Here is a 13,080-nt window from a genome sequence, read left to right on the forward strand (position 1 = left end):
CAGCAGTATCAATAAGCACGCAGAAGCTGGAGAAAAGCTAATGTTCTGTGGCTGTTTCAATCATGTACATGCAGCATCCCAGATAACATGCTTTTTGGCTCTGATGAAGGCTAGTAACAGAAGGCTAGATCCTTGAGGAACAGCATCAGCCCGTGTCAGTGCAGCTGTATTTACAACAGCTGAGGAACTGGAAACTTCAGTCCTAATGACTCAGTAGCTCAAAGAAGGGAAGTGCTGCAGGATTTTATGAATAACAACAAAAATCCCATCAAGTCCTTTTGAAAGTCTTGTCCCTTCTGTTGTAGATACTTGAAAGGCAGAGAATTGCACTACTAGAAGAGAGTCAAAATTAGCCAAGTTTAATAATCTTGGAATCAAAAGCATAGCTGACCTTGTGACTTGAGTACAACTGTCTATAGGTGATTATCATCTGAAGCCAAAACTTAAGAGATATAAAAGCCCAATTCTCTACAGCTTTACTTGGGAGGATAACATTTATTAGCTGTAGTAGACTGAATTCTCCACATGGTGTAGCCCTTTGAGAAGAGGCTGAGCCACAGTATAAAGTTACGGATTTAAAAATACTCCTCTCCATTATTACTCACCATTTCTATCAATCTATCCATTCAGCATCTTGCTAACATTTCTTTTGTGGTGGGTCATTATTGTTCAGAAGAGTCAAACGGCTACAAACTTCAAAAGAATGTTTTTTCTCTAGGTCAGAATATAGTTCTTACAGCAGAGATGAGTGGGTTGGCTATACAAGACTTAAGCGTTCAGCAGAAGGATGAACACAGGAGAATAAACACCTGGAAGAATGTAAAAGGAGGATGAAACGGAGGGGGGGAGGAAAATCTTAATAAACAAATCAAGAGGATTTTTACCTTCCCCTTTACAAATATGGTTTGAAACCAGAAGGAACAATTACGGTAAGTTTCAGCTTCTGCTGTTAAAATACCAGTACAGCACATTTTACCCAAAAGGTGTACAGAGTCCCCATAACTGCTTACAGAACAATCCAAGTTTTTGCTACTTAGCTTTCTAGATTTTTGTTCAACTGCATTTGTCTGCTGAGCTGTGTGGGTAGTAGGTCACATCATCTACATTGGCATAACATTTTGAGAGTAGTGTGGTGCTCAGCTTCTGGCATCTTTACAGGAAAGGCATTTTCAGTAGTTCCTTGTGGTGTGCTCTTTTTTTTTTTCTATTTAAAGATTATACTCACTGTTTCATGCTGAAATGTATTTCCTTAATAAGATTTAATGATTTTTTTCAACTTGATTCCTAAATTAATATCTGTATTTTGATTGTTCTTTATTCCCATTTTAGTGAGGCAAGAAACAAATTACAAAAACACAAGCGTTCCAGATGACTGATTTTTGGAATCATGAACAAATAAAGTAGCAACTACCAACTGCAGCATTGAATACTTGGAAAGTGAAAAGGCTAAAATACAAGCTTTTAAAAATATTACATCTATAAACTATTTAATGGCTAACAAGTTTGACTACGCAATATCATTAGTCAGGAATTGTTTCAGATATTATTTGAATATGTGAAAGGAATTCACTTTACACAGGTAAAGCTAAAAAAACAAAAAGTCTGATAAGCTTTATGGAATAAAAGTAGGATTATTCTGAAATAACTCTTCTACTTTAAAATGTAGAGCAGCTATATTATATAAAAGAACAACTTTTACCTATAAATCAGCCTGTAGACCTTTAATCACATATACTTTTGAGATCAAATATTGAGATCAAAAATAACATTTTTTGAGTACTATACTAATATTCATTCAGTCTTTTAAACATTTTAAACAAAAGCTAGTACTAGAAAAAGATCTAACTGCTAGGATGCATAATTTGAAGTTGTATGAAAAATGGAAATGTACTTAAAGATAATATGAATCATTTAGTCAGAGACACGCTATACATGAGAAGATGGCTCCCCTACACCATTCTTCCCCCCACCCCCAAAGACGACTTCTAGAACAGACTTTTGGTTTTGCTTTTTTAATAAGTCCATAAAAGCTAAGGATTTAGAAAAAGCACATGCAGGTCCATTTACATTAACAAATCATCGAGAAGCTACATACTTTCCTTAGTACAGGAACTGAGTCTTTAAGATTGGAAGTAGTAAATAAAACAGGACACCAGAACTGACAGCTAAGATGACAACAGCAGCTTTGCTGACAGCTGAATTCCTGGTTTGTTCCTGGGGCACAGGGATGTGTGGGGGCATGACATCCAAAAGCAATGAAAATTCCCTCTAGCTTTGGAGAGAACAGCAAAGCTGGTTTGTTTTTAGTCTTGTACTGATCCATTTTAAGTCATATCAACAGGTCTACAATTTTTGAAGTGTTTTGTAATTGCAGCCTAGATTCTTGGTTTCATCTTTCACCTGAAAGAGGGAATCTAAGCAAACATAAATGGGATCAGAAAAAGAGATGTCAGGAACAGGTGCAACAGTCCCACCTTCAAATGCCATGAGGAAAAGAAACGGATCCTTGGACGGTCTGCCCTCTCCAACTCCAGCTCATGAAAAGCCAACTGACCAGTTATTGAAACTGTGAGGCACCACTTTTTTCAAATATTTACAGATCCTTTAGCACCGAGCAAAAACAATAGGAAAAGCCATTGGAAGTATCTTAAAGACTTTCTCTACGAGAACAAAATAAGTTTGTAATCTTGCTTCACCATTCATGTTTCAATATTTTTACTTCCACTTGAAGTAAACAAGATACTTTCACACTGAACAAAAAACTAAAAGTAGCTCAGCTTTCCCTTTTCTCAATAGCTTAGGGATAGGAAGGACATTATGCATATTTAACTGTTCCTAGTTTAAGCCATACAGTAATTTAAAGTTGCTGCAAGAATGTGGTTTTCTTCTCAAAACCTATCCATTTTTCCCCACTTAAGATTTCCTTACATAGCACACTAGTACCTTGAAGACAGACCCGATGTAGTACTCGGGTTTGCTACAAATATTCCAGTCCTTCCTACCTTGGAAGAAAACGGGTATTAGAACTTGTCTGACTCTCCGGGAGACTGAGATTTTTCCCTACCTACAGAATATGTATGACCTATAACTTCTGTATATGCTCCAATTTTGTCTCTGTCCAAAAGTGATTATGTTTAGTAAAATACAGTGAACCCATTTCTCCTCTGACCAACTAACACCTCCGTCTTTGTCAAGGTACAAAATTCTAAGTGCTACCAGGGAACCGGAGAGTTTTTGACATCAATTACAGTGAGACTCATGAACATTTCATGGTATTTCAATTATCAGTCTACTCCTGTGACAAACATAACAGTTACTGTCACCTCAGTGGTAAGAAATATTGTACTAAGCAATTGCTAGTGGTGTTTGGGACTGTAACCGAATTGATGATTATGGTTGTAAATGGGTTTTCCGTAATATAATAAGCTTTCCACAATTATCAACTGTCAGTCATCTCAATATCCTGCCAGGCTTTCCATTCTTTGTGATTAAACCTCTGTGGCAGTAGAATTATTTCCCAAGTTAATTAGTGATGTAAGTTATACTGCATATGCTAGATGTTGGCAACAATGAAAGCACCAATGTTAAAACAAAATTCTCATTACCAATGAAAGTGTCATACAATGGTTTTGATGCACTTCTTGGTACAAGTGAATCTCTCATGCTGACCAGTATCATCTCTTCCCGCCCCCTGCCCCTTATCGTACACTCTGTGCCCCATGACCATTCAAGTAATACACAGAAAATCGAGGAAGTTGTTCTTGGAATTTCACAGAAATCAAATAAAAGTCTTGCAACCCACGGGAACATCCATGGTTCTTATTACAATAAAAAGTCAGTATGTATTCTTCACCCCATTTATATTAAGATTTATTTTAAAGAAAAGGTGCTGATATTTTGTATTGTTTCATCTATGAGGTAGATGGCACTTTCATATAAATAGTGTAAATCTGAAATTGTTAGCTCTGAGCCTGCAACAAGCGCTGCACCACTGACTGCTCAAGTCAATTATTAAATCATGAATGTGAAATAATTCCTCATTTTAAAAGACAAACAGTTAAGTCTTTGAAAGGAGAGTGGTGGCTGAGTGCACAGACAGGTGCCTTCCCTTGACAAAGGTCAGCAGAATTCTGGCTTTAGCCTCCAGATACCTTCACCGTTTGGGCTCCTATGGAAGGTGCAGATATTGCGGAGAAGTTCTCTAAAGACGCAGGACTGCGCTGCAGGCAGTTTGGACTCAAATTCATGCAGCAGTTCCCGAGTGCTAGCCTCGCCATCCACGCGGGCCTGGAACGCTATGAAGTTACGCACATTCACGAGCAGTTCATTGTATTCTGTTGAATCCGGGGCTGGGGCAGGTGCTTGCTGATGATTCTCATCTCCCTCATTCCCTGTCTGTTGTGGTAAAACAAGGTGGTTTCTTGCCCTCATCTTAGCTAATAAAGATGAAGAGTCTAGTGCACTGGACGACAATTCTCCAGATTTTCCATCAAAGTGCCCATTGGAATTACACTTCTTTACATTTTCTTTCTTTGTTGTATCTGCATCCTGCAAATAAACATACAGACTACGGAGAAAGTTGGATTTTGAGACCCACAAAATCTGTTAAACAAAATCTGCCTGCTGTTTAGACTTAAACTAACACCTAACACCTTAACACTAATAGACTTAAACAAACACGACTCAGAAGCTAGTCATCTGAAATACCCAATAAAGAGGTAATATGTTCTGGTCTCAACTTTAGAACTTAGGAAGCGAAAGAAAAGCACTGCTGGTCTTGAGACCAATAATCAGTTCACGTTGCAATTTGTGACTGCTCTATCTGATTAGATTTCATTAAGATACTATATCAAAACATGAAAAATCAAATTCATTGCTGACTAAAAATTCTAGAATTCTACATAATCATATGACAAATGGGTACGAGACATCTACAGTATAAATCAGATTTGTTGCATAAATCATAACATTTCACATATATCAGCTATTAAAAGAGAAACGTTAGCTTGTGTCTCTTACCTTGCACTTCTTCGCAGGTGATGCACAAGTGGAATGTGAAGAAACCAGCATGTGGTTTCTTTTTCGACCAAACCGACTCCTAAAAACCCACAAAAGAATTAACTCCATAGAACTTACTTCTCAAAACGATTAGGACAGCTTTGCCAAAGAGACTGAGCATGCATTTTAGGGTTCTCAAGAGCCCTCTACCAAACTCTCTCTCCTCTACTGTGCAAAAATAATGCTTTCTTTGTACTTCAAAATGGACTTCCTAGGCTTGTAATATGCCTTCATGTCTTTATTAAACACAAAACATAAACTCCACTTTGATACACGTTACTGCAAATACCAAGTGCAAAAAAAGATAAATCCATAGCATCCTAAGGAACTCTTCTCTTTTTGGAAAAGCAGTGTGAGAACTGAACTTACTTTACTCCTGATGGTGCACCTGAAAGACCACTCATGCCTGTCCAGGTTGGCACACCAGAAGCAGCTCCTAAACATCGCTGTCGAGAGACTTTTAAGGCTCTTAAGGCATCCTGGGCCACTCTGTTTGCTTCTGCTTCTACCAGCAAGTAATCTGCACTGGAAGCTTCCATAATGGCATCATGCTTCATAACACTGTGTATCCCTAAAAACCAGGAGATATAAAAAAATGTAAAGGAGGACATCTGTTAATTTACATGGTTATCTGTAAAATTAAATATTCACCATTTAAGTGAATGCCACAATCACATTTTTGCTTCTTCAGGTTGATTATATTCAGCACTTAAGTACAGTCATTTCTAATAAGAGAACCCCCTTCTATCAGTTAAGCAATCAATTTGACAGCAAACCACTTCTGATGTGCTGATGAGGTCATTATTCACAACAGACTTTGCAATTATGTGGGTAAATCGATCATTTCTATTGTTATGGACAGGACAGACAGAAGCGAAACCATTGTGTAAATGAAGGCTGATAACACCCTCATTTCCAGAAGAAACACTGCATTACTTCTATATCCAGAAGTGTTTCTGGAAGGCTGCAGATCTCTCTGAAATTTTTGTGCCAAGGTAATTCGCACATTCATAATCTGAGCATTTCAACAATGAACACTTTGATGTTTCACTACAGTAACTGAATAGATAAAACACATTTTGTATTGTAGCTCTAACCATCAGAGTAACAGAACTGCTTGTTCTGTTATAAAAATAACAGAACATATATAAAAAACTTCCCTTTTATATACCTCTGTTTAAATAGTCTGAGACTGTTGACTAGCCAAAATAACAACCATTACCTGATTTTTTGAAGAGTTTCTCCAAGACGTAATCATCATTTTTCTTTGAGTTTTCCTCCTTCTCTTCACTGTTCTCCTTTCTGTATTGCTTTTTTTTCACTAGATGAGGAATGCGCTCTCCTTCAAATTTGGCATCTTTGTGATGTTTCTTCTTAGACTTATCTTTGTGGCTCCCATGTGACAGCATATCCACCCTGTGCTTTGTTTTTGAGGTACATTTATAATGATTATTGTCTAATCGCTCATCTTCAGTTTTAGCAACCTGATGTTCCCAAGAGCCAGCTGCACCACATGTAAGGCTAAAATCTCCCTTGACATTTGCATTAGCTGCTCCATATACTTCATCAACCACCATGGCGTTCAGACCTCTGGCATTCTCTGAAGACCCTGCATCACCTGGCAATGACTGGGACATAGATTTGTCAGCTCTTTCCAAACTTTCCTCCTTGCTTTTATTCAATGAATTTATATTAGTAGCAGCTTGTGCATTATCTTTTGCATAGCTATTTTGGTCAAAGGTTTCCAAATTTCCTTTCGTTTCCTCACTTGTCTCTATTGCTTTAGAAGAATTTGTCATGTGGGCAGTTGAGTAGGAATTGGATGACTTGCTGTACTTTGGTGAGCTGCTTTCTGTAAGATGGAGATCACCTTTAGAAGTGTCATTATCAGGTGGCTTTTCAAGTTTCCTTTTCAATTGGTGTTTTGGGACTTGAACATCTGAACCAGTACCTGAGGGATGAATGAAATTAGTATCCATTTATCAAACACTTCAAACATTTTTTTAATTTTAAACAAATAGAAAAAAGTGTACCTGCAAAAATTGCACTTGTTTCTGTTCCCTGAGACACATCTGGGCTGCTCAGAGTAAAAAGTTCATAAAGGTCATTGGATTTGAAAAAGCGCCTCTGCTTAGGGTCTTTCAGCACTCTGTTCGTTAAAAACTGCTTGAAGATTTGTCTAAAAAAGAAAAAAAAAGTACTTTATGCATGAAACAATGTCTAGCTATGTTTAAGTACTAAATACAGTGCTTAAACAGAAAACTGCATAAGCACAAACGTTACCCTGCAGAACAATTAAGCAGTGGGAAGATGATGTTATTTTCTGAAAGACAATCTTGAATTAGTAACTTTCAAACAACCAACTAAATTGTTAAACACAGGGATTTATTGTTTCGCAACAACCCCATAACACAACAGGTAACCACCATCCTGAAATGTCCTATGAGCAATAAATAACATCACAGCTAGAATTTTTTTTGTCCATTAAAATTGAAAAGCTTGCATATGTTACAATAAAACTATCAGAAAGCTCCTTGAAAGAAAAACAAGAGCTTGTTAAAATGACAACATTTTAATGGTTCAATTGGTTGGAGGAACCAAAAGCAGCAGAGTAGCTCAGTCTGATGGTGATGACTGGATTACAACCACTGAAAAGGGAAATCAGACTTGTGGTTGAGAGGAAAGGAAAAAAAGAGCCCCATCTGCAGAAGAGTGAAAGGAACAAATTTGGGGGATAACTAAGCTGCAAAAAGCCTTCTACTATTGGTAAATCTACTTCTATGTGATGTTTGTACTACATAGCTTTTGATTGCAAGTTCTAGGCACTATTTTTCTGTACAAAAAATATATCCCTAAATAGAGCTGGAAACCGGTTCTCAAGAAGTGTCTTTATCATGGTTTTGGCTCTACTGGCATTAAGCAGGGAAATTGTTTTTAAATGCAATTGGCAAAAACTAAGTTTAAACATAGGTGCCAGCTACTGTAGTGCACCCATCAGAAGACCTTGAAGTTTTTAGGAATTAACTGAGCTTCATAGCTTCCTGCAAGGATGATCACATATTTGCAGGGAGGAAAGCACAGGCAAAGACAAAAGACAACTTGTTTAAAGTTCAAAGACCATTGCACTGTTCTGGAAAGAAATGAATTTCTGATGGCTGTCCTGACCCTTAGAGCCCACTTCCTTGATGTGGTCAGTGTTGTTCAAACAGAAGTATACCAGAGGGACGCAAGCCAAGCAACAGCGGATGCTTTGTGTCCATGTGGTAAAACAGATTGAAAAAGGCACTCAATAAGTGCTGGTATTTCATAATTTAGAGCTTTTCATTCAACTGCATTTTCAAAGAGGATATTCCAGTTCTAAAGAGTAATGCCTAGACAGAGGATTCCCATGTATATTCATTTGGGATTCATGTGAGTGAAGCTAACTACTGAGAAAGCTGAACAGGAAAGCAAACCAAAAAGATTTCATTGGTTTCGAAATACAAGCACTTTAAGGCTTTAGCTACATTTTGGAATAAATAATGTGAATATGACTGGTGGTGCTTGGGATTTAATTCTCTCACTTTGGAATGATTTGCGAATAAAATCAAATTGGGTTTGCAGAGTAGTAAATGGATGTATGTACCACATACATCTTTATATATCCTAAGGACAACATAAAGAACTTGTTGATTTCAATTTGCATTTCAGACTTGTTGAGTCTCATGTTCTGAGTAAGGGGCTCATTTTTTCCTGTCTATGCCTCATACTCTCTCATTTACAGTGAATTCTAGATGTGCTGGACACAGCTGCTGGAATAGATTGATGAGGTATGTTTAGCATGCAGGTCCGTGGAGCTAGAGAGGCAGCAGCACAGCCCTGCAGCTGGGAGTCTAATATTAGAAGGCAGCCCATTTCTCAGCGGAAATTTTTAAAAGTTTCCCATGATGTGCCCGTCATGACCAAGGTTGGGGGTTACAAGCCATGTGTGCACATGCACACGTATGTCACTGTTGCACCACCTCAGATTCGCTACAAACATTTTCTTGAGCATATGGCTATATCCAAGGAACCGTTCTGACTGACCTGTGGTATATCTTCTCTTCAATAGTACCTGCAGTGAGAAGCCTGTACACAGTCACCTGTTTCTTCTGGCCTATTCTCCAAGCACGTTCTCGAGCCTGGAACACAAAAGGTTTGGTAACCGGGCATTAGCCTCTTAGACATGTGTTTGAGAGCGCGCTATCAATACCACTGTTTCAAACCTAGTTTGGACATTTAACAAATAGTTCAAGAAGTTACATAGCTGTGATGTTTCTACAGCATTAGGACAACTAACTCAGCCGGAGAGGAAAACAATTTAAAAAGTTTACATATGTAAAAAGACAAGTCTCCAGTTGTACCAAGAAATCTATGCAAAAAATATCAAAAAATAAATTATGTTAAAATTAGAACACGTATCTAGGACATGTACTTTATATAGACTTATTCCAAAAGGGATCTATTTCACAACAGAACTTTAATATACACATTTCCTTTGAACTTTTATTCTTTTTCTTAACTGAAAGCTTCCCTACAAACATCTTGAACCAACCACTAAAACAGACCACTCTAGGTCAGACTACACACTTGCAGATCTCAGAGCTATGTAGGAATTCCATCAAAAATATTCTTTTTCCTCTTAAACAGGTAAGCCCCATATACAGTTAAGGGATCCGATAACCCAGAGTCTCATCACACCATGAGATAAAGAACAACTTCTTTAAGGTATTGGCTTAACAGCAGCTTCTAAGGGCATAGCTACACATCGTTATTTAGTGACAAAGCCAATCTAAGCAACACTTGTTCTCCTTTTCTTACCCTGCACTGCAACCATGAACAGTCATGCCTGTTCAAGAGCTTGCACAGCTGCATTCTCCCTTCAGAAACATGTAGTTTGTTTGCTTATTTATTTTAGAAAACCAGGCCATTTCAACTGTTTGCTTGGCTACACTCTAAACAGACTATATGAATCAACAATATTGAAAAGTGGTAAGGTGTAACAACATAAAGAGGATGTGGTGGGAACCACTTAAATTGGCTTTGCCACAAGAGTAATCATAGTGTGGAACTGCACCTTAAGCAACCATTGCCGGGAACAGCAACTTAGGGAAGAGCAACATAGAGCTTTTACACTATTGAGGAGATAAATATCATTCCTTCTTCAGTTTTATTTCAACTTAGCTGGTAAATGGAATGTAAGAAACCAAACTCACCTGTGTGTCTGTACTGGGATTCCAGTCAGGATCATAAATAATAACCCGGTCAGCACCAGTCAAGTTAACTCCAATGCCACCAACACGAGTTGTTAGAAGAAAAATAAATATGGATTTGTCCTAAAACACAAAAGAGAATTTAATAAAGCATGAATTACCAAAGTACAAGGTAATTTATTTTATTTCCTGGATTCTTTTATTATCAGCATTATTTGCAAAGATGCAAAGGGAGCCAAGAGAAGGAATACGTTTCCTTGTTTGCCTAATACCTCTTTTAGCAAATAAAAGTTTGATCTAAACTTTGCTGTTGTCCAATAAAATTTCTTTTCCCCTTTTTCAACTGCATTTTTTTTCTTAGCATAAAACTCAATTTAAGTGTGAGAAACATAATGACTTTTTTCCCCTCTCACAAAGAAAGTGGTTTCATTTGACTGAACTCCCCAGTTTTGTGTCTCAAACCTCAACTAGTATATTTAAAAACAGACCAAAAAGGAATGAAAGAACTCAACCATACCCGCTAATAGGCATTAGTGTGTGGGATGCAATATCTCACCTCATTATATCTTGTTATAAGGGGCTGTCTGGAAGCTATTGTTGTGGTGCCATCCATCCTGAGGTAGGAATAGTTTCTGTCTCTCACAAAAACTTCAAGTATCTGCAGCATCTGTTGTGATGGAAAAAATTTAATGAAATCCAGACGTGAAGACCAAGCAACTGTCTGATCAAGTCGTAAGAATTTCTGGTACTAACTGTAGTGCCAATCAAGCAAGACGATGACCAAAAACTCGTGAATCTTAAGTTAAAGAATTTTCTGCTCATTTATGTAATTGGGCAGGGGCTGAGGGTGAGCAGTTATTTCACTGCTGAATGCACGAGTGGAATGTTTGTGCTTGGTTTGGGAAGTCCAGAGCCATGGTATCAAGACAATTAATAATGTAAATAGTGCAGCATTCCAGGGAATCCATGAAGCAAGACAAAAATCAGGAATACATAGGGAAAATAAATGAAGGTCACTGTCTGTGCTACTGGCCCAAAGCACACAATTCTGAGGATTAGACATGCACATGCACTAAACAGAGCAAAGTGACTACCAATTCTATCCTTAAACTACACAGTAGGGACAACAAATACATCGCCTCTGCTTCATCCTGGTATTATATGGGTACAACTGATACAAGCTTTGAGCCAGTATATTGAATTTGGGCAACACTGCCACAACACTGTGTCATTCCAGTAAAGCTTACTGAGCTTGGGAACTGGTCTCCAATTATTCCAAAGACATTAGTCGCTTTGGTATTTTTTTCAATAAGATGTTAATTTTCTGAGAAGGACATTACAAAAGGTGGCTCTAATTACAAGTCTTGTTGGGACACATACACGCTTTTTTAGTAACAACTAAAACTAAAAACAATTAGCTCATCTTACCTGTCTTGACTGAGTAAAAAACAACACTCTGTGACCTTGCTTGTGCCATATTTTCAGCAAGGATTCTACCACTATCATTTTTCCAGAACGTTTCCAATATCCAAACTGATCTGCTTCCTCCACTTCAGCATCTGGTACACCCTTCAAAATCCTTGGACCACCAGAGAAGAGATCAGGGTGGTTGCAAATCTTTCTCAAAGCTACTAGTCCTGAGAAAAGCTGAAGAATACAGGAGAAAAAATATTTTTATTTTCTTGAAAAATACTTGTGTCTATATGGGTTGTGGTTGAGAAAAATAAACAGCAATGGATTCATCCAGTCATCATCAAGAAGTTTGTTTTTAATAGTGGTTTGCTCTTTAGAGAAGCCAATGGATGCTAATACTCATTTTATGGGAAGTTTTAGGAAAAATCAGTAGTAAAGAAGGTCAATGAAATTTTATGTTCTTGTTAGCCTATTCTGATGACAACGTTAAGAGAATTCTGCAGCAATTTCCACATCAACAAAAGCAGACCCTAGCTATAACTCGCAGTCAAATTTTCCTACTCAAAAGCAAAAAATTCCACGAAGTTTGTTACCTGAAATTATTGTGTTCCTCCTTCCAACCACCACCATATGTTAGCAGGTAACTTAAGACAGACCTTGAGGATAGCAAGTATACCCACATGGTAACAAAAAACAGATGAGTAAACATATTTGAACAAACATATGAAGCTGAAAATTACCACTGTTGATGCCATGTTAGAAGGGTTCTGTTCAGTTATTCATTCAATAATATTACAAGTGTTCCTTATTCTTCTGATATAATGAGCACTCACAAAAATGAACTAGCTTGAAACAGCAAATCCCTCGATCTTCTATCACTAGAAGTTGGATGAGTCTGCTCATAATTTATGGTTTATTTGTACAATGGGGTTTTTGTTTTTCATCTGGGATTCACTGCTGTCATCACAAAATGTCTAATAAAAGCATTGACATTTACTGTTCAGAATTTTCAGAACTCTATCAAATACAATAGCCTATTCTGTAACATCTTAGAGAAATTTCTGCAGATAGTCTTGTACAAGCCATCTCTTGAAGATCAAGCTCCTTAAAATAATTTTCATTAGGATAACTAAAATTGCTAGGCACTTGAAAAACCTTGGCCACTATACCTGTGCAAGATCTGGAAAAATAAAAAAGTCAAAACAGTGATAAGGTCAACATCTGCTTTGTATGGCACTGCAATATACATGGCGGCACTGACCATGCAACTAACTGGAGCCGCTGGGGTTGAGGGGAGAAGGGATTTTGCAGTTCACAAGACAACGAAACATGGTAAATTACGCATTATAACCAAGAAATTTACTTCTCTTACGAACAA

At 37.6% G+C, this 13,080-nt stretch overlaps 1 protein-coding gene across 2 annotated transcripts in view; it reads right to left on the reverse strand.

Annotated features, from left to right (window-relative positions):
- Nucleotides 1-1,996: 1,996 nt before the first annotated feature.
- The window catches only part of ERCC6 (ERCC excision repair 6, chromatin remodeling factor), a 51,733-nt gene continuing 40,649 nt past the window's right edge, over nucleotides 1,997-13,080 (reverse strand). For both annotated transcript variants that reach the window (XM_068398983.1, XM_068398982.1), the window contains 9 exons: nucleotides 11,718-11,936; nucleotides 10,846-10,956; nucleotides 10,293-10,412; nucleotides 9,124-9,218; nucleotides 7,092-7,237; nucleotides 6,281-7,009; nucleotides 5,428-5,629; nucleotides 5,020-5,098; nucleotides 1,997-4,548 (listed from right to left, as the gene is read on the reverse strand). In XM_068398983.1, coding sequence (XP_068255084.1) covers nucleotides 4,120-4,548; nucleotides 5,020-5,098; nucleotides 5,428-5,629; nucleotides 6,281-7,009; nucleotides 7,092-7,237; nucleotides 9,124-9,218; nucleotides 10,293-10,412; nucleotides 10,846-10,956; nucleotides 11,718-11,936 — 2,130 coding nt within the window. In that variant the 3' untranslated portion in view covers nucleotides 1,997-4,119. The remainder of the gene's footprint in view (nucleotides 4,549-5,019; nucleotides 5,099-5,427; nucleotides 5,630-6,280; nucleotides 7,010-7,091; nucleotides 7,238-9,123; nucleotides 9,219-10,292; nucleotides 10,413-10,845; nucleotides 10,957-11,717; nucleotides 11,937-13,080) is intronic.

Source organism: Nyctibius grandis, chromosome 4, assembly GCF_013368605.1.
Source record: "Nyctibius grandis isolate bNycGra1 chromosome 4, bNycGra1.pri, whole genome shotgun sequence".
In the NCBI taxonomy this organism is placed as follows: Eukaryota; Metazoa; Chordata; class Aves; order Nyctibiiformes; family Nyctibiidae; genus Nyctibius; species Nyctibius grandis.